Here is a 21,436-nt window from a genome sequence, read left to right as displayed (position 1 = left end):
GTTAAACCGGCATTATAACGAAACTATTTCCCTATTCATGCTCAGCCAATAATAATTTTTCGCTTTCCCTTAGGTATTAGCTCGACACAAAATTTCTCTCTCTCACCCATTTAAAAAAATTGCCTTGACCTTGAAACGACCTCGAAGGTCCTTGGAAAGGTCAAAGCCAAGGTCACCACTGGGTAGCTAGGGAAAAATCGTACAGCATTAATACCCACCTTTTTTTTCTACGACTCGATATTTTCAAGTTATTCGGTCGTCGATGAAATTTTTGGAACACCCTGTATGCGTAGGTATGTACTCATTTGAACATATTTATTTGTTCATACGTGGGTATAATATGTACAGAGTAACGAATTATGAGTACTGTGTGCTTTGTACAGTACTTTTATAATGTCATATTACAGAAATATTGACATTTGTTACATGGATCTATGATTGCGCGGTGTTTTTAATGTAGCCGAATGAAATAACAAAAAATCATTGATAGACCAGCAAACGGTGATTCTATAGGTGTTTAATCAACGTTATTAGTGTAAAGTCTAAAACTTTTGCAGGAATTATAATTATAATTTATATTTGTAAATAAGATTTTCTTTTTGTCCCACTACAGCGGCAGAAATACGCATAAATGTCCAGGTCAATAATTTTTGTAATCCACATATTTCTAATTCTCAATCTCATTCAAAATACATCACATAGTATATCAATATCTATTTGATCATATAACTACACCGGCCCACAAAAAAAAAGTGGTCTGCATCTTTGACCGGACCTACCTATCTTTATGTATTTTGACGCGCCGAATCCGAATTTATAAGTCAGTTTTGCCCGTACACCCTAAAATTTTGAGTAAATTGCAAAAAACATAAAAATCGCGAAAAATTAGCAGTTTTGGTAAGAAAAAAATTCATGCAACTATAGACCAAGTATGATATTTATGTATTTTGGTCCGCTGAATCCAAATCTGAAGTTTATTTAACCATAAGCCATTTAAGGGGCACACCTAGTGTGAAATTTTCAAAAAATCGTTTTTTTTTTCATATTTCGATAGGTTATACCTTTAAAAATAACATACTAAAATTTTAAATCGATATCTTAAATAGTTTTTGAGTTACAGCTATTTAAAAGAGTAGCCGTTCGGCAGTTAGATACGGGACATACCTGAGCTATTGTTCGGAGTCTACCGTCTTTTCCAACCTTTGCAAATAGGATTCCGGTTTCTGTTGTGAGCCTTCAGGTATATTTTTCGTTCACTGCCACGTCACGTATTTTCGGAGCCAGATACATTTGGTGTTATTGTGACCGTTGTATCGAGTACTTCGTAAACGCGTTTTTCTTGAAACAGCATTTTTCGAATTTGCTGGAGTGATTACTCGGAGACAAATGATTCGATCGCTATCAAATTTTTTTTGCATCTTCTCTATATAGTTCTCCATACGATGACCCTCCATTTTTTTGATCTGATCAAAAATCGGATTTTGGTAGGCCAAAAACGACCAAAATTTTGGGTAAAATGTAACTTTGTTTTTTCAACATGCCGCCATTTCGTCAATTTTTGATTTTTTTATTCGCCCGAGGGTCATCGTACAGACAATATGTTTTCGTTTAACGAGAATTTTTTTTTTTTTAAGTTTTATCAACGGAGAAGGCTGCAATCACTCCAGCAGTGGAGGACCTTTTTTTTTTGGCGCCGCCGGAGATCGCGTGTCATTTCAAAAATATTTAATATATTATTCCAAAAATTTTACTGTGTATTCTCAAAACATGTATAAATATACCCTCAAAATTTTAAAACGATTGATTCACTAGTTTTTTTTTTTTTTTTAATTCCCAAAAATTGACTTTTTTTAGGCTGTCACACTAGGTGTGCCCCTTAAAATCTAAGTAAATTGCAAAAAAATCCCTGAAAATTGCGGAAAATAGCAAAAAATCTCTAAAAATTTAAAAAAATTGATGGTGTTGTGATGAAAATAATTTATTAAATCAAAACAAAATATATATTACGTTATTTGATTCGCGGAATATAAATTTGAATTTATTTTTCAGATTTTGATGGCTTTCCAGTCTTGTAATTCTTTATTAATTTTAAATTTTAACAATTTGTAAATAGATATAAATTTAAAGTTTATTTGGCCCGTTAGCCCTCAAAAAAATTAAGCTAATGCGGATAATTGGACATATAGTAATGAAAAAAATTGATTGAACTTAATTAAATTTATTTCTATCAAAAAATCTTTTTAAAAACCATAAGAAGATAAGGAACAACCTTTCTGATTTCAAGGTGTTCTTCGCTTGTGTCGAACCCTTTTGTCTTCGAATGACCTACGCAAAGGGTTTCTTTTTCGCTTTCTGTTTTCACCGGGTACATCTCTCTTCAGTGTCCAGCAATGATCTGCCATCATATTGACATTCCACTTTCCTTGATATCGACTCTCCATTTCACTTATGACTTGGTGGAATCTTTCGCCTTGCTCTTCACTGTAGTCGCCAAGATTTTCAGGAACGTGTTGAAGGTGAGAATGTAAGAAATGCAATTTAAGATTAATTAAGCAACCCATAGTATCGTAATTGTCCAACAACTCTTCAACTAAATTTCCGTAATTTTCACTCTTTTTATTTCCCAAAAAATTTTGTGGCACAAGCTTCTCACCTTCAATTTTTTGCTATTTTTCGCAATTTTCAGAGGTTTATTTGCAATTTACTTAGATTTTAAATGGCTTATGGTTGAATAAACTTCAGATTCGGATTCAGCGCGTCAAAATACATAAAGATAGGTAGGTCCGATCAAAGGTGCAGACCACTTTTTTGTTTGTGGGCCGGTGTTATCAACGATATTAATGTTAGGGTGCTCTAAGACGTACAATCACTTCACTTTTATCAACGAATCAATGTTACTGTTTTTCGCTTCAATTCTCGATTGCCAAAACATTTCAAACATAACATACGGAAAGAAACCAAAAATACACCCATTATATTCAAGTTGGTTTTTAATCGTACTTTAAATAAATGTACATTTGTCTATAACGTTACTGAATTTCAATCGATCACAGCTAATCCAAGTTTGAATGAAAGTTAATAAATGCTAAAGTTCTATCCGAAAAAGAGAATCTTCATCGGAATAGGAGCATGACAGATATATTTCGTTCTGCTGAATAAAACACAATACAGTGACGGCCATCCACTGACTCTCATGGAGAAAAATTGCCAATTTTCACGCAAAATATTCTTTATAAAATAACGTTAAATACTTATCAAAGAGTCTGCAAGAAAAAGTAAAGTAACACATTTTTCACCTCCAATGTACACATAATTTGTACGTACATGTGATTAAAATTGCATATCATGTGTACAAAATATTCATATTTAAACGTACTGTGTGTATAAATGATAAATCAGCAAATCGATTCAGCGATTGCATTAATTCGGTAGACCATTTTACCAGATTATATAATTAAGAATATTGAGAGAAAAGTGAAGAAACTTATCGCAATCCCGAACAACTATCAGATATCTAAAGCATTCATAACTATACATAATTACATCGCAACATGTCAAAATCTGATTAAAAAAATATGTAATATATTTATTGTAATGGTGATTCACTTTCCATAGTATAACTTTTTACACGGCTGAATTTGAAAGCAGGGTACAAGCTTCCTGCGAGATTTAGGCATGTACTGTTTTCTTGCCCGTTCCAGTACTTGGTGAATATGTTGTAAGTTTTCCAAGCTAGCTGCGAATTGGCCCTCTTATAAAGGTTTTGAATCTCAAATTCCTGAAAATAATTCACGTGCTCTTAGGACAGCATTAATCGGAAATAGAATGAGAAAAATAGAAACCATTTCAACTTTTATCCAATAGTTCAGAAAAGAAAAAATGCTAACCAAGTGAAAAGTCTTTTCGCCACTATCGTGAATTGGGTCTCTTCTTCTACGCCGGTAAGCATTGTTATTTGTTTTGGTTTCTTGGCTTTTTAATACCAATATTACACAATTTAAGTGAAGCCTGTAATGACCAATCAATACTGAAGGGTTTTTTGGATTTCGTTGTTTCAAAGAATTCACACAACTCTGAGCTTCGTCTGCCGATGTTAGCATTAAAACTCGACCCTCTGGGAAGAAGCTGCCGAAAATAAAATAACAAAAATATAATCAGAAAAGGTCTGAGTGACAATTTCAAAGTTCCATAAATATGGTTGAATAAAATCTCTTCTCTTACCGAAGATACCTGAAGTATTCAACAAGATGCCATGGCCTATAAAATTGATCTTGAAAACTGTTTTCACCGTGACGTACATAGGATGTTTTACTGATGTAGCAGCCGTTGTAACGAAGTCTTGGACGTTCTACGAACATTTGTCTCCACGATTTGTAATCAGGCTCAAATGTACCACAATTTACACCCCATGCTCTGCAACATTATTGCAATTGATGAAGATTACTTGAGAAATAGAAAAATTGGCATTTTTTTCACTGCCTTAAAAAAATGTTGCAGTTTCGGGATACATTGGGTTTTAAAAGGTGAAAATGAATGTAACTGTTTTCCAATATTGCATATTCATGTAGGATGCTTGAATAATCCCTCCTTACTTGATGCAAGCTAATCTCCAAATCTCATCGTCTCTAGCTGATACGAAAAAACCACGACATACTTTTGCAAACACCTCTAGGGATCTTAAATCAAGCTCTGATGAAACCACCCATCTCAGAATGTATAATATTATCTCCATAGGTAAGGCTGATATATGCGTTGTCTGGAAAAATGAAACCACTGTTATCTTCAGCTAAAAACTACAGTGATGTTTTGTTAGTAATAACCTACTTCCATGAAACTGATTTATCTAGAAATCGTGTTGTTAAAAAACTCAGTGTGGTTTAATAGCTGGATATCTGTACTTCAAACTTACAACGCTGGACTTATACGCTGGTTTCAGTCACCAAAGGTATGACATATTGTGCAAAGCTTTCATTAATGATTTCCTGAATAGCGGCACGAGTTTTGAGAAACGTGAAAATCGAATTAAAAAACGGAGAAATTGAACCCAATCAGAGAGGATCTTTTGTATTTGGCTTTACATGCTTCACGACTGAAACTTATGATAAACTTCAGCAGTGTTTCAAACTCGAGTACACAAGCTGTTGCAAAATGTGGTATGCGTATTACATTTTTCAGACACTTACACTTTGCTCAAATTGCGGAGAACAAACACGTTGATTTTTACAAATAATTCGTGTTATTTTAGTAAGTAGATCTCCATCATCTTCGTTATCTTCTTCCTCGTCCATCTCTATGCCTGGATCTTTATCTTGTACTTCTATGCTGTTCTCAGGATCAAGCCTCTCACGTGTTTTTGGTTTTGTAGATTCATACAAGCGAAACTCAATGTCAGGTATGAGCTGCACAGCACGTTTATAGAACTGAATTGCTTCATACAGTTTGCCATTTTGCTCATTCTCTATACCTTTGAGGAATAAGGTTTTAGCCTGTAATAAAACGATTTGTATGATATTATTAACAAGTAAATTTAAGATTGATTCAAAATTTAATGCAATCGAACTATGTCAATGCGAAGAAACACAAAGAAAAAATTCAATTACTTCACCAATATGAGTTTGTTTAGTGAATGGCAGAAGAAAGATTCTTACCACACAAATAACTAATTATATGATTTGTGCGCCTTCCTCTAAACTGCTTACATTATCATCATAAAGTTCAACATTATGAAATATATTACTCTAATGCATTTTTATTATATATCGGATACCTTGTTTTCAATGGATGCTGAATCTCCTTCTGAAGGGATGTTATTTGAGATTTGAGAAACTTGTATGTTTGGTTCCTTTCTGGGTGATATTTCAAGTTCTCGTTGCCATCTTTCCCTGAATGAAGCCAATGTGTTTTCCACATTTTCTTCATGTGATAATGAAAAATCCTCCTGATCGTCATTACTTTCATCGACTTCTTTCCCGGACTCTGCGGTTTGACTCTATTAATATATGGGCATTAATTAATATTGACTATAAATTAACCTATGATGTTAAACATCTATTGACAGTTAAAATGTTTGACAAAATTCATCATCTTTTACACGAAATATTAATATTGTCATGATAAAGTTAGTGGAGAATTTAACAAACAAAAAAGAAAATTACTGCTGCGAGTACAGAAACATTTCAAACTTATTTCATCATCATTAATGTTTTTATGTTATGAGGAATGGCGCAATCAAAATAGAAATAATGCATACATAAAATTGTTTTATTGTTAATATGACAGTGATATGTTTCAATATAAGAACATCCATTTTTTTCTAAAAGAACATCAACGGAGGAGCGCGAATAGAGAAAAATTTGTGAATTAGAATTCGTGTTATCCATGTAAATAACGAATGTGATTCGTATTACTAGTTGAAATTGAGTTCCCGGAATTACTGTGTATTCTTCAAATCAACTGAGCATTAAAAATTATTCCCTTGGGATAAATTGTGAAATTTTCATACACAGATTGAACTGATAAGTGCGAAGTAGAGAATTTTAGAGGTTAGGAAGGTCAGCATCTGTTGAAGATCATACCAAGTTTTAACGTAATCAAATCTAACGTACCATTTTAATTCGATTTCAACTTAACTCTCGTTTTTTTCTTCTCAGCGTAAATATTCACGGTCAGAGTGTCGACGGATAGAGACGAAGTACGGACTACCAGTACCCAGCGCTGCCATTTTTTTAACCGTCTGCGACATCGCAATTCGCAAACAGTAATGTACCTGCGGAACAAAAAAAGTAGATTACGCAGAGGCAACAAGAAAACGGTGCTCTTGCGCACCCATATCGAAGAACCCATTGGCGTGCCCCGACCATATCAACGCCATCTTGGATTTTCAACCAATCGCATTTGATGTCATTTGGCACGCATTTTAAGCATAGATATCAACCACCACGGAGCTAGAACGGAGTTAGTAGTAGCTCTGTTCGTTTTAGTTACACTTTTCTACACTTTTTACACTTTTCCTGAATCTAGCCAATGGAAGGTGCCCTTTCCTGGGAAAGTGTAAAAAGTGTATAAAGAGGTTTCTCTCTGTATAAAGTGTAACTAAAACGATCAGAGCTAGTAATCTCCACCTGGCATACAGTGCTGTATATTTTCAAGATGGCTTCCATATGGTCAGAGCAGAACGGGACGAAAATTTGTCCGCCGGAGGAACACACAACACACACCTAAATCTTAGAGAAAGATAATACGCTGTTTTGCGTAAATAAAATTATTACCGCGCCTGTTTCTGATGGGCTGATTCTGATGCACTCGGCGATATGATTGGCCTGGTCTCACTATTCAATAGAACTCATCCAAACACTACGACAGGGCAAATAATCATGTCAAATTGCAGATTTTTTGAATCGTGAAACAACCTGAGGACATCGATCTTAAGTGGTAATTTATATACTTATTAAAACTGTTCATATTCTGTTTAATCATGTCATATTTTTGAAGTTACGAAGTGGAAACTTGTTTCCTAAACAGGTGTTCGCTGTCAAGTTCTACTTTGAATCAATATTGTTTTTTGGTGCAGCCGATAAACCGCTGACTTTGGCTTAATTGTTTATTTATGCGAAATTATTCGTACGGTGAAATAATGCATTAGTAAAAGTTTGAGAATCAGAATCTGACCAACAGCTTAGATTAGTCATTTGTAAACAAATTTTACATAAAAATGAAAGCTTTGTGCGTGAGTCAGTGTTAGACAGAGTTTGGAAATAATTGAATAAATATTGGAGAGCCGTAATCATTGAGGTCTTTTTTTGATAGAAATCCGGAAATTTTGACAATTCAACAAAACGTGAAAATGGGTTAATACGCACCTATATTAATTTATGATTGTAATTACATATACTTGTGTTTCTAATTTGATATAAAAATATTCTACATTTTTGTAACATCACGTTGTTATACATAACGATATTATAATTTTTTTTCTTTAAACTGTGTTAACATTGTTATCAAAAATATTCTCGTTGATATTTTAAAAAGAATTCCCTGTTTACAGAACAATATTTCATCTCATTTGTCACCATATTTCATCTTACAATCATATCTGTAATTGTATTTACACAGAGCAAAAAGGCATCAGGTAGTCAGTAGTCACCTTGCAATTATTGACACCCTTGTTCAAAGTTCAAAGGGTAACCATGGGTGTGAATTTAGCACGTTGCACAAGATTAAAATAACTCGTTTTATCAACATCTGATGCAGAGGCACGTTTTTTTTTTTGTAATTTATTACAACACAGGTTGCGCTAACGTTCGAAGAAAGGTATAAAGATATAATTCGATAATAGCACGCATTCAAAGATTATCGTATACAAGAAACAAAAATTAAGGGTTGAAATGCTACAACTGACTCCTCTTTTGGAAAACTGGGCAAAATTGGCTTTTGACTGTGATATTATGTTTCTGAAAGTGCAGTGAATTTTCTACCATATAAATCGTACTTGAATGTAGCGTTGAATTTCTTTGTAATTCAAATTCTATTTATTTAAAAAAAACTTGAATTGTTTGAATGTTATTGCATATTATTAGTACAGTGTTACGAGTCGTCAGTCTTTCTTGATGAGCGGAGGTGGAACTAGTTCTACTCCGTTGAAGTAAGGATGAGACAACGCCATCCTAGCTGTTATTCTTTTGCTGGGATCGTAGGTCAATAGTTTCTGTAAAATTGAAAGCAAAAAAACATTATCTGTTGTATAACTCCAGTTACGACTAGTACATCTGATTTATGTTCAAGCAAATCAGTAATGTAAAAAAAAATATAAAAAATTCTTCTTCATCAAATAATTTGGTTACCGAGAGCAAGTCTTCAGCGTCATTGTCAAATGATGGCACAACTTCGTTGAAACTCCGTGCATCCCATCGTGGGAACATTGACTTGTAGTCAGGAAGTTGCGAAACTCCAGGCCAAACAGTTTCGTCTGGAGTTCCCAAAGTACGAAATATTCTGAACAGTTGATCTATTTCTGAATCGCCAGGGAATAATGCTCGCCTTGTTGCCTACAGTTTTGGATTATATTAATGTGGAGGTTTCTAGACATTCCTTTCTTCTTCCAAATATTCATACCATACATCCATATTAAACGTTTGTGTTATTATACAAGTGATATACTCAGGACTAAATGAATGGTGTTTGAAAAGAAATTTTTGACAATAATATTTCTACCATTTCTGCAAAAATACATCCTAAGCTCCAGACGTCAACTGCTGTTGAATAGAACTTAGTTCCGAGAAGAATCTCTGGAGCTCTGTACCACAGGGTTACAACTTCGTGTGTGAATGTTCGTACCGGAACTCCAAATGCTCTGGCAAGTCCGAAATCTGCCAATTTTATGTATCCCTCTTTATCTATTAGTAGATTTTGTGGTTTCAGATCCCTGTGCAAGACCCGATGAACGTGACAAAACGCAATGCCTTTCAATAATTGGTGTAAATAACTCTGAAATAGAATTACAACTTCAACCAGACTGAATAGTCTCATATCAGAACTGGAAATCATTTGCAAAAAAACAGTATTGCACTAGATTAAAAAATAACGTACAATAAGAAAATTAGTAAATCTTTAGTACCTTTACAATACTGTGACTCAAACCAGCTTTGGTAGAATCTAATAATTTTTTCAAATCCTGTTGAAGAAATTCAAATACAAGGTAGAGCTTCTTTTCACAGTGGACAACATCCAACAACTGAACAACATTCGGGTGTGTAAGTTCCTTTAATAACGATATTTCTCGAATAGCTGTAGATGGTACACCTTCGCTTTCCCTAATATGGATTGAAATAATATTTCGCTATTAGAGTTGAAAATAGGAAAATTAAGTAATCAAATCATTGTAATCTCTACTAAATTCTGGTTATGCTTGTTCTGGTTTGTTGCAATTAATCTTTGCCACAAGTTGAAACAAAATCATAATCCATTATTTGTAAACGTGAACTCGTTTAGATGACACATCCTAATTATAGTTGGTAAGATATGTCGTATTTATTATTAAAGGCCAAACAATTTTTTATAATTATTATTGTATGAATTCAAGAGAGACGGTTAGTGAGTAAGATCCAGAAATAAAATTATGATACTTTGGAGAATTGCGAGTTATTGTAACAAGGGAAGAAACTATTACAAAGTAATTGAAAACAGGACAAGCAGTGAGACACATTTTCTTACACAAGAATCAAAACTACTCGAGCAACGACAGGCTTTTCGTATAAATGCATCAAGCATTAAACTTGAGTAAACTTATCGATTCAAATATCTAGTTTGAAATGAACTATGTTGCAAAGTTTAGATTTGATTGTGCGAATGATTCGTTCACACAAGTTTATAAAAAATTTGATGTAGTTGTTCGAGCTTGTTCTAAATTTTTTCCACTTGGCATAGTATGTAGCTCAAATGAAGCTTTGAAACAATCCATACGATGATAACAAGTAGTGACAAAACTAAACCAAGAATAGCATCAACTTGGAGCTTAGTATAATCTTACGTAGTTTTCACCACGTTGGCAATAATTTTGCATAAAATCCAAATAAAGCAGAGAAATAAAACAGATAAGGGAACAGATATTCCAATTAACCTTTTGGATTGATTTACTGTGTACCTTAAGGTCACATTGAGAGTACTTTTTAGCAGTAAACAGAGTTTATTAATGAAGCTCCAGCCAGTTTTTGCACTTGCATAAGACTGTTACCGTAATATTGGACTACATACGTGAGATCCTTACGCTGGATAGGATGGAACAAAAAGTTTAGTATTATCAGAATGGATATTGAAACAACGGGTTAAAAGACAAGTACAGCAGTGATACTCAACGATAAGTGAGTATGGATAGCTGATGCTAATGTGTACATTGTACTGCCAATATGCGTTATATTCATAATAAACTAGTAAAGAGATCGTAGGGCTTAAATCAGATGCGTAGCGTGCAATGAGGTAAGCTGAATCATGTGGTGCTACGACAGTTACTAACACGTGGCCCCTGCAGATTCAGCTGCCCCCAACGCACAGGTTAGCAGGCGAGTTAGTTAAGTGTAAAAGCAAGCCCACTCAGTTACGTTATCAAGCTTCGCATGTTATCCTTCCTAAATAGTTTCAAAATTGTGTAAAATAAAGTTGATCGGTTATTCAAGATTGCAAGGCTGTGAATCGACGCTAGCGTCTTCATTGCTAAGTGGTTCTCGATTTTAGAAGAAACCGACGAAAGAAAATTTTTAATCACTTTCTATCTGAGCTTGACTGTTGACGAAACAAGAGACTGTAGTTGAAAGAAATTATCACACTGTTTTACATCGAATGTAAATCATAGCCGAGTTAGAAGCCGGGTACAGAATTTGTGTCTGTGTAAAGAAGGTAGATTTGTGAGAACGAAACGTGAGGATTAAACGTGAAAGAACGCGAGGCGCGTGCCTCTATGGGAGGTTATGAAAACACGTATATTCATCATGTCTAATTAATTAAATTATAATCTAGGAGCACCGAAAAATACGTAGAAATATTATAACGATATTGGTTAGATAACGGTAATTTTATTTTATGTAATACCAAACGTACGTTTCGAGGCGAATTTTTTTAAGGGCTACCAGTTTCCCGGTAAGTTTGTCCTTAGCTTTGTATACAACGCCGTAAGTCCCTTCCCCTATTTTCTCGATCTTTACAAAGTTCTCCATGACGTTATAACGCTATACAATTCTTTTCAAGTTATACCGATTCTCTTTTGCAATTTGACTATATTCAATAGCCAATCGGCACTTCATTTCCCGATATTTTAACGAGGAATGAATTCACTCGAGCGATGCACACTATGGTCGTCGGAATTGATACAGCTCCGATCACTTTTTAGTTTTCGTATATTTCACCCGGCCCGAGTCTCGCCCGCGATAAAACCCATACGTATGTATGGGTCTCTGACCTTTGCATGTATGCATGTCGATTGAGGGGCAGCTTCGTCCCCCAAACTTGAAGCCATGTATGTTTTACATACCTTTAGGTCTATGTCCTATGGTCAGATGGCGGTGGAACTTGATAAATATAACTCGGGTCCAGAACGGACGCATTTTCATCGATTGTCACATTTCTATTGCGGTGAGGAGAGCTTTTGATTTTTCCTGAAATTTGAAACTATAAATCTCTCGCTGCATAGACGTTTGATAAGAAAAATAGATGAGAATTTTTTTTTGTTCACTTTCAATCAACGCTGACTGCTTCATCCTTCGATGAAAATTTATCTTCTAGGCAATCGCGTTTCTCTTTCTTTTATCAGAGTATCTGGCTGATTGTGAACGTACAAATACGTAATCAAAAACGGAATAATTATGTATAGCATAACGCATGCAATTGTTTCCTCAGAGGCTTACCTTTTATCGTTAATTCCGACGACTGATGAACACACGTCAACTCAAACATAGTTCATGATTCAAATTACGCGCGAGAGATTTTATTTCTTTTGATTGGCTCAGCGTGCATTACGTAATTTAAAATGGTGGATACATGACCTTTCGGTGCTGCTCGTGGCAGAAATAGCAACTCGATGGTATTATGAAAATAACACGGGATAGTGACTTTATGATACTATTTTCCGCCTAACAATAAAATGTATAGTTGAATGAATGTTTGGAGCAACAATGCGGATACCAGATTAAAATGATACTTTTGTACCTACTTCGTTGAGCTGTATTTGATTCACGAAGGTTTTTCTTGAATTCTCTTGTTTGTAAATAAACACGCACCAGCTACGTTCGGTATTTATATGTGATTACACGATTACCTTGAAACGCGTCGCAAGGAGATCGACGAAGCGCAATGAAACGTCGCGTTTTGAGGTAATATATCGAAGAATCAGATGTAAATACATACCTATATAAGTACGGAACGCACTATAAGTAAGCCGGTTATTTTCTTGTGACGAATTGGAGCTATGAGTCGGCCATGTTGCTTGAAGACAATTTTTTTAAATGTCGCGGAAAATTCAAATGCTTGGAGAAAAAATTTTATGACAATGTGTGGAAATTGATTCAAAATCAGATGGTATTTGAAGAATTTCCGATCTGGAACATTTTACTAAAGTTTTAATCGTACGTAGTACGAAATTTGCATAGAAATAATAGCTTATATGAAATGTGGATGATAACTACGAGTACAATTATCTTAATAAATCGTATTACAAGCTGCTGTATAAATAACCTCTAAATCATGTAATTTTGTTCAGATTTGCAGATTTCATTTATGATTGACTAGGAGCTTCGCCTCTGCGCACTTCGCACCTCACTCTTGTGTGCTCGATGTGACTCAACATGTTCTAGCCTTCGGGGTGACACAATAATCTTCTGTGTTTTTACCACATTTTTCTAATGTGCTGTTTTCAACTATCTTGAGGGTGAGTAATCTTATTAACTAACGATATTGGAAATTGCGGTACAGATACGTATGTACAATTTATTGTAATACGTGCAAGCTCTTTTTTGATTTTACTGCTGTCTGTTTTGACGGGATTGCGACAGTGAATTTTTTCTACGAAAGCGAGGATGATTGTCAAATTGAACGCATCCTACAATCATTTATCAGTATGTACGACGTACCGGCTATCTTGTACAAATAATTGAATTTGCATACACGACTTACTTCATATGCTCCAGTCGGCTCATATTCTTGTGTTATTGATTCAAAAATCATTTTGTACGACAAATAAGGCCAGTAAATATTTCACATAGATATTTAATTTCATAGTTTAATTACTTCTAAGATCTTATTACATGAGAAGCGTTTGAAACAATTGCGATATTTAATTTTTATAGTTACAAATGACTACCTAGTAACTACATTTACGTAGTATGGTATACTTAGATATAAGATTTAACATAGGCTTGGTTTGAACTACAGCGTTTTTCCTTCATGTAATAGTCTTCATGCCTATAATCATCTAACAACAAATGCGTTTTCTATAAATTACAAATATATAGATGTTATGTATAGTTGCGTTCAATTTACCATTCCGGAAATGATTTTCATCATTTGGGAAGATCTTCGATGGACGGAGTTCGAAATTTATTGTAAAACAAATAACAGACCTGTGAATTGCTGGTCAGCAAGTCACAGCTGTTGAAGTTTACGATGCCCTTATATTCATTATACGTGTTTACTGAAATTCTGTCAAACATTAGGATAACGAAGGTACATATGATAGCTATTTTTTTAGTAATTCAAACGTTACTGAAAATGAAATGATGTCAATCCAAGTTTACATACACAATCATTAACGTTCTGTTTCGAGTTCAGTCGTCATAGTTGTAGTTAATCGCACTTTGAATTTTTCCCTTCCAATTTACCATACAGAACAGTTACAAAGCAGTGAATTTTTTTGCGAATTGATCTTTAGTTTAGTTTTTCAAATGCTAGTATTTTCTACAGCGAGCCTAACTTCTTTCGTACACAACATACTTGCGCACGTTATAAGCTCGACGTAAAAAGGCTAAGTGAAATTGAAATTACATAATTTTATCGATCTAAAGAGTAATAGTGACTCGTTATAACTTATATTTAATAGATAAATAATCAAGGTATGAATTACGTAATTTTCCTTCAAGACTGCCCGATACCGTAAGTGATTTTTCACCACGTCTTGATGTCGTATCCATATTATTATGTTTCATCGATCATCTGTGTAAAAATTGTTCCACAAGTTACCTGTATGTTCAGAACTTATTAGCAGCAACAAACTACGTATTTTTTTTTTACGGAATATCTCCACCGGGACAAATGTCAAATCAGAATCATGGCAAATATTTGACAATTTTCATTTACTGGGCCACTCCGGTTCGAGATGGCGGGATGGGTGCATCGACCAATTTTGGCAATGCAATTTTTGAATCTGAAGCTGGCGTGGCGATAACCGGATCGTGGGAACCCAGTTCCGGCAACATACTTGAGACTATTTTTGGCAGTCTGAACTCCTTTGAAGAAGAGTTGCTCAGTTTTTCGTTTGCATCCTCAGTGTTGTTCAGCGGCAAACTGTTCGGCGGAGACGATCTTTCCTTTCTTGGTGTTACTTTACCTACAGGTGATGTTGGGCTGTTCTTAGCGGGTGATTTCTTTCCTGGGCTTTTTTGACGCTCCTCATTCGGAGACTTCTTCAATGGACTTTTGAGACGCGGTGTCGACGGCTTATTCTCAGCGTCTGGTGTCTTTTGGGCTCCAGTTTCGTGTCTAGGAGTCGAAGGTCTCTTTTCTTCCGGAGTCTTTGGCTTCTTTTCTTCCGGTGTCTTCGGCCTTTTCTCTTCCGGAGTCTTTGGCCTCCTCTCTTCTGGTGTCTTCGGTCGCTTCTCTGTCGGTGATTTGGGACTCCTTTTTGTCTCGATCTGTCTCACATCCTCGCTCTCGGCGATCGTTACCTTCTTAGAATGTTCCGGTGTTTTTGATCTATCCGGCGTCTTTACCAGGCTGGATTTTCGCGATTGAGGAAATGCTTTCTTCTCTTCTACAGGCGTTGTTGTTGGTGGAACTGGCACTTGTTCAGAACGAGATTTCGCTCTAGCAGGGATCGTAGACTCTGTAGTAGCAACTGGATTTATCGGATTAGCTTCTTGAGACGAAGGTGTCGAACTGTCCTCTGCGTGAGAAAGTTTCTTCGTCTTCCTAGCTGAAGATGGCGAGGTAACGTTGAGTGCAACATTGGCTTTGCCCTCCTGCAGGAATTGAAAATTCTATTAGTCAGTATAACATCGTAAACTGGGGGGGGGGGGGGGGGGGGGGGGAGGAATAGAAATTCATTACTGTCTGTAATATGCATTAAGAGTTTGACAAAACAGCTAGATGTGAAAAATATGTCATCGGCAGCACTCGTGTAAAAAGTTCAAGTTACGTTTTCACACCTGATTAATAAACTCGTTTCTTTGTTGCAATAGACTTCCGATTCTTTATTAATCATAACTCAAAGCGTATTTTATTTAAACGACTATCGTTCTGAATAGTTGCGATTATCGTTAGTCCACGTTAGATCGAGTATGACGAGCTGGTGCAAACTGACCTTGCTGGCGAACGCCGCGTGGAGGCAATGGGTGATGCGTGTTGATGTTGCAGAGACCGGTATGTGCCGTACAGAAGGTGAGAAGTGTAGTGCTATACCAACGAACACTACCAAGACCTACACTACAACTGCAGACTTCGAAATGTTAAGATCCTCGAGATCAACAGAAATGCGAGAAAAGCGATAATCATACTTTGAAGTACACGGTTCGTGATGGTTTCTATTCCACTTGGTAAAAAATTTTAGGGAATAATTTTTATCCTTGTAAAGAAAGAAAGAAAAGAACTGAAAATTTTATCTCAGATTTCGATAGCTCTTGCAGTCAAATGGGATAAATGGAACCCTTGGACTGAGAAAAATTTCATTTTTTGTAGTAACTAAAAAAATTCAGTAAAACAACAGTAAGTATCGTTAAAAAAAACACTGTTTAAATATTGTTGGAATTACGAAAAACGAGGTACGCGCAACCATTTTGCGCTATTGTCGATCCTTTTTGGCAATTGCAACGGAAAGTCAGTCTGTTCGGTTTACGGTACTTTTTTTAGTTAAACACGGCTTTAACGTCAATTTACTGTTGCACAAGCATTAAATTTTCGCAACAGTTGCAAGAAAATATAGCAACAGTGATCGTAATGAGAAAGAATAGTAACGGATACTAGAGTTTCTGGTAACAGCTGCAAACCTAATTTTCATTTCATACCTAGAACTATATTTTTCGATTGTGGTAAAAAATGAAAATAGTCAAGGACTGAGCGGTAACCGGAACTAAAAATTTCTCTCAGTACGTATAATAATGTGAGTACTGTACGGTAGCTATTGAATGGAGAACGAAGAAGAGGTACTTAGCCGTCATTAATACTTACGGTGGTAATTGGGTGCAGTAAAAAGTGCGATAATGAATTTGAAAACAAAAATATTATTACAATTAGTTTCTAGTAGGTAAATTAAAATAATAGATATACATTGGGTGATTGTTACATCTTACATAACAATGTTCATATTATGTGGTAACTTAAATAAAATTTAATCGATATTTTAGTATGTCTTTAAATTAATATGTCGAATAATAGTTGATTCGACTACATAAACAACGTATAAGCGGTACAGTGTTACATTATCAGCAGAGTATGATTGCGCTTAATTTATAGGCAACGAGATTGGGATCGCATTTACGCGAGTGGTTTATAGGTGTACAATTTGTGGGTAATTTTGTTTCTACGGTGGATGGTATGATAGAAAAATCACTCTTGAGACATTCTAAATGCAATTATTTTCATCAAGTGGTGTATACAAGGACTGTGCAAAATTAAATTAGATACAACGGATGTTACAACGATCGACACATCTCACCGTGAAAATTCAGTACGTAGATATATATTCTCTATACCTAAGGGCACGCCATTCATGCAACGCGATGGTTTATCTTTCAATATGTTTCGTTCCTTACTTTCTCACCGAGTTATTTACACTAATAAAACTTTTCCACTTTCTCTAGTATTTTTTATCTTCGCTCATCACGATTCACCGACAACAAACTTTGCGTCGTATATACGCACTGGACTGACTTTGTCTAGCCTATATTCAATTTAGTCTCAAAATCTCAAGGACCGTTTACACCTCCACGTTTATAAATCGATAAATATTTCTTCAACGTCAATAAATAACTGTGTGTGATATTAAACAAATCAAGATAACTCTGCTTATTGATGATACGAATGGAGTGTGCCCAGCATTGAGTCGTGCGCAGTGTTCGTACTTTTGAAATTATAATTAAAACTGAAAAAGTGTTATACTGTTACTGTCTCAAATGAATTCGATCGAATAAGCAACGCTGCAAAGTGCGAGGAGAGTTTACGGACAAAAACCCTGTACTGCCTACGTATCAGTGTAGTAGACTACGTCGTTTAATGCGTGTGTGACATTGGCAGTATAACATTGGCCTGTACCTACGGCATATTTACGTAAGTACAGATCGGAAGGTGTATGTGTCTTATAATTTAGAAATCAAGATATCTACCATAGAGTAATTTTCATTCAACGTGCTTATACTGGTATTAATTAATCAATACACCGCAACAGCGGCACATAAACTTGTCAAGTGATATATCAACATTTATCAAACGTATATCAAAGCAAGGAAGAATTATTCGCAATATTCGGGGATTCGCTTAAGATTCTCGTTTTACCACAGAATTGAAAACTTCGGAAACTTGACTTTGAAAATTAATGTGACAGATAATTTAATTCTGCCTTATTACTCGTCACGAGTCATCGACTGACAACGCGCTCGATTCTACATTGCGAATGACTCTTCCAAAGGTAAAATGGACCACGTATCATGCTACACACAAAGTTAGCATGGGTATTAGTATAGCAGTATTTTTGAAAAATGACTGCTATTGCTTTGCTTTTGCTTTTTTTTTTTTTTTTTTCACTAATTATTTCTTCATCTCCGTTCGTGGTATGAGTTGTCTTAGACGGGTAGCTGTTAAGATTAACTTATTAGTACTTAATCAGAGTTGTTATAGATGGTATATGTGGTAATTTTTGTTTTTAGTTGTTGAGACTGGTACGCTGACATCACTGCAGGCAGGCAGGGAAGTGTTAGATGCGATCACCCAGCCAACTCGCTCTTAGACCCATATCAAGTCCGACTAATATTCTCCTCCCTAAACTCTCTCTGGAATTGGAATCTCACCCTTCCAAATCGAGATAAGGTTCATTGAAACGGCCAACGAATTAAGACCGTCTTTTGATGCTCAATTCAAATTTCAGAGGCCACAGTATTTTCAGGACCCAAAGTCTAAAGTGCTGATAGTCTAGTCCGGAAGGAATCGATCGTGTGAATTGATTATTTTTTCTTTTTCTTTTTTTTTTTTGTTCTTTGCTAGTACTTATATGGACTGTAATAATTGGCCTTGGAGATATTTGAGTACAGAAAATAAAAGGCTAGCTAGCTCTTTTCATCGTTTAGTATAACGGAGATGGGGCTAAGAGGGTGGCTTAACACTCCTGGTTCAGGTTCTCGTCGGAAGTCGGAAGACCATTTCTGCCTTCGTTGATCGTGCCGGATGGGACGGGGCTCTGTGACACACAACACACTTTCTAGCCAAACTACAAGTAGCAATTTAAAGAAGCCTTATAGAGCATCGTTACCCTATCCTTACGCCTCGTTATGATAACGACAATATCTTCGTGTTTGCCGCACATAATTGACGTATCGAATGAAAAGCGGACGAACGATAAGGCGATTGCCTTGAATTTTTTTTTGGCCGCTTTATTTGATATGAAAGAAAGTGATCTATGGACTTTAGATTGTTATCAACGTACAGTAAGTAAAATACTTTGTACTATTTCGTTACAAAGAGAAAGATGATGCATGGTTTTATGGAGGTCTTAATCGGTCATAACGACTGATCTATCCGTTTCAGACACGTTTTTCTCAATTACTGAGCATGGTAAAGTTTGGCCTATGATCGCTTCCAGGTGATGACAATTCGGCTCCTATCAATACCAATATAGATACGACTGAAATGAAAATAAATGAAGAGTGTAATGAATGAAATGAACACAGTGAAAAGAGAAGTGAAGGAAACGAATCGGTGGAGGAATGAATGGATAAATGAAACGATTGAACTTGTTTAAATGAACAAACAGCAACTGCATGTGATAAAATACCGAGCGTGCAGTAAGCTTCGAGGCGCGGAGTAAATCGAGAACGGAGAATGAATTCTAAATATGTAAATTTTTTTAAAGAAAAAGCAATTGAAATGATCGAAATGACCTATTCATTCATCGTGGCCACATCTCTGTGTTTCGTCGACACAGCATTTAGGAGATCTGTTATTTTCCATTCTTGATTTGCACCTTACACTAATACGACAAGTGACATGCAACAATACTTAGATATAGATACGTTTGGGTGAGATTTTATAAAAATTGTTAAACAGGCAGTACTGTCAACAGTACGATTATTAAAAAAAAAAAAAAAAATCAAAAGACCCGGGTCGATATATTTCGAAGCTAGCCAATCGTTCGACGATATCATTTACCGAGGTAAACTGTTCATCTATAAATGATAATTGTAACAATGTCAACGGTTTCGAAATAATTTCCTTCCGTTATCTCACAAGGTATTTGACCAATGTAAAAAGGGCACTAGGCTATTGGCGAAACGCCATGTAGTCGATGAAAAGGCTAAGTTTAAGTTTACCTGGGACCCGCTGCCGCTTAAACTTTCCACATTGGAACTTGTCTGTCGAAGGTAGTCCTTGTCGTTGAAAATCTTCTTATCCCCTCCACCAGGCTTATGTTTCACATTATCCAACGAGTGCACCTTGCTCTCAGCCTTAACTTCAATTTTCACCGTCTCTATCTGATGGCAAAAAACATAAATTGTTTGAACCGCTATCCTTGATAAAAATAAAAAAAAAAGTAACTTCCGGTCAATTATGAGGGTGTGCAGAACTATGCAGTCGACTTTTTTTCCAATTCGTTCCATGGTTAGGATAATCGCTACGAATTGTATTGGCTGTGTCTGCATTGGGTCGAGGAAACGATACGCTGCTGATAAATAGTTAGATGTTGGTACAGAAATAGGTCGCGAAGACTGAATTCAGGATTTGGGTGATGAAAAATACTCTATATTATTTTTTGAAAAAGAATAATTTACACATATATAAGGGGATTACAACAGTTTTCGTCATCTCTAACGCAACACATGATGCAGTCGATCAGTTTAGTTAACAGGTTAATAACAATTAAGTAAACAACAATAAGTGGACAATGTTATAGGCGAAAGAATTGCGAAATTAGAGTTATTTTATATTCTGTTTAATTTTATACCTCCATGCACGATCATGCGTTCTCTATTTAATAGTTACAGTTTTAATATCTTTCAAGTAACGTAGTCGTCTACTTACAATACAGAAATGCCGAGCCAAGCTTTGGTAACTGCCAATAATTATTCTACCGGCATTGAAACGATGTTCATCAATTTATCATAACTTTACTCATAGGTACACCCGAACGATGAACCAACGTGTGTGCTTTGGAAATCGGGGGCGGGGAAAGTGATTGTTGCTACAATATTTCGCGTTTTTTAAAAAATATACTCACGTCGTCTGATACCTTCTGCGGCGTTTCAGGCGGCGTAGTCGAAGACTAGACATGAAAAAATAGAATTACGAATGATATTTGACCAACGAATACGTGTTCCTTTGACAAAAGGCTGTTGCGTGGTTTCTGAACGGCGAAATTTCCTCGTTACTTTCCTGCGATACACTTAGAGCAAATACGCTAATAAGATTGGTGTAAACTCAAGTGGAATCTGTATAATTTACTACGTAGACACTAGACTGTTATTGAAGTGACAATTAT

At 35.6% G+C, this 21,436-nt stretch overlaps 3 protein-coding genes and 1 long non-coding RNA gene across 11 annotated transcripts in view; 1 reads left to right on the top strand and 3 right to left on the bottom strand.

Moving 5' to 3' along the window:
• Positions 1-2,601: 2,601 nt before the first annotated feature.
• LOC124223873 (F-box only protein 9) lies at positions 2,602-6,765 on the bottom strand. Of its 2 annotated transcripts, none has more exons than XM_046636232.2 (7): positions 6,606-6,765; positions 5,768-5,989; positions 5,184-5,486; positions 4,593-4,756; positions 4,222-4,413; positions 3,888-4,125; positions 2,602-3,778 (listed from the first exon to the last, which is right to left on the bottom strand). In XM_046636232.2, the coding sequence occupies exons 1-7, from the start codon at positions 6,606-6,608 to the stop codon at positions 3,587-3,589; spliced, it is 1,314 nt and encodes a 437-aa protein (XP_046492188.1). In that variant the 5' UTR covers positions 6,609-6,765; the 3' UTR covers positions 2,602-3,586. The 2 variants fall into 2 exon arrangements, with proteins under 2 accessions (XP_046492188.1, XP_046492196.1); XM_046636240.2 differs by having other exon boundaries at positions 3,561-3,798.
• A 1,432-nt stretch (positions 6,766-8,197) lies between these two features.
• On the bottom strand, positions 8,198-11,990 carry LOC124223916 (cyclin-dependent kinase 2). Its single transcript, XM_046636307.2, has 5 exons — positions 11,590-11,990; positions 9,614-9,809; positions 9,211-9,483; positions 8,841-9,044; positions 8,198-8,704 (listed from the first exon to the last, which is right to left on the bottom strand). The coding sequence occupies exons 1-5, from the start codon at positions 11,703-11,705 to the stop codon at positions 8,594-8,596; spliced, it is 900 nt and encodes a 299-aa protein (XP_046492263.1). The 5' UTR covers positions 11,706-11,990; the 3' UTR covers positions 8,198-8,593.
• Positions 11,991-12,037: 47 nt separating this feature from the next.
• The window catches only part of LOC124223929 (uncharacterized), a 33,355-nt gene continuing 23,956 nt past the window's right edge, over positions 12,038-21,436 (top strand). Inside the window, exons 1-2 of one of the 3 annotated variants that reach the window (XR_006884390.2) lie at positions 12,038-12,120; positions 13,244-13,411. This is a non-coding gene — a long non-coding RNA (uncharacterized lncRNA). Of the gene's footprint in view, positions 12,121-12,536; positions 13,110-13,243; positions 13,412-21,436 lie in introns of those variants that run through there. The other 2 variants (XR_006884389.2, XR_011177703.1) reach the window with 2 other exon arrangements.
• Positions 13,734-21,436, bottom strand: part of tau (microtubule-associated protein tau) — a 58,367-nt gene continuing 50,664 nt past the window's right edge. For 4 of the 5 annotated variants that reach the window (XM_046636220.2, XM_069138078.1, XM_069138074.1 and 1 more), the window contains 3 exons: positions 21,176-21,220; positions 20,271-20,432; positions 13,734-15,716 (listed from right to left, as the gene is read on the bottom strand). In XM_046636220.2, coding sequence (XP_046492176.1) covers positions 14,832-15,716; positions 20,271-20,432; positions 21,176-21,220 — 1,092 coding nt within the window. In that variant the 3' untranslated portion in view covers positions 13,734-14,831. The remainder of the gene's footprint in view (positions 15,717-20,270; positions 20,433-21,175; positions 21,221-21,436) is intronic. The other variant, XM_046636212.2, reaches the window with a different exon arrangement.

The sequence above is a fragment of the Neodiprion pinetum genome, chromosome 1, assembly GCF_021155775.2.
Source record: "Neodiprion pinetum isolate iyNeoPine1 chromosome 1, iyNeoPine1.2, whole genome shotgun sequence".
Classification (NCBI taxonomy): Eukaryota; Metazoa; Arthropoda; class Insecta; order Hymenoptera; family Diprionidae; genus Neodiprion; species Neodiprion pinetum.
The sequence above is the reverse complement of the archived record's forward strand: the minus strand, read 5'-3'. Positions and strand labels throughout refer to the sequence as shown.

Coding starts and splice junctions, on each gene's coding strand:
- LOC124223873 (XM_046636232.2), bottom strand. Junction 4,757..5,183: donor CTCCGCAATTTGAGCAAAGT/GTAAGTGTCTGA, acceptor TCATTTTTCCAG/ACAACGCATATATCAGCCTT. Junction 4,126..4,221: donor GAATACTTCAGGTATCTTCG/GTAAGAGAAGAG, acceptor TATTTTCGGCAG/CTTCTTCCCAGAGGGTCGAG.
- LOC124223916 (XM_046636307.2), bottom strand. CDS start 11,705: ATGGAGAACTTTGTAAAGATCGAGAAAATAGGGGAAGGGACTTACGGC. Junction 9,484..9,613: donor TGAGTCACAGTATTGTAAAG/GTACTAAAGATT, acceptor ATTCTATTTCAG/AGTTATTTACACCAATTATT. Junction 8,705..8,840: donor ACGCTGAAGACTTGCTCTCG/GTAACCAAATTA, acceptor TCAATTTTACAG/AAACTATTGACCTACGATCC.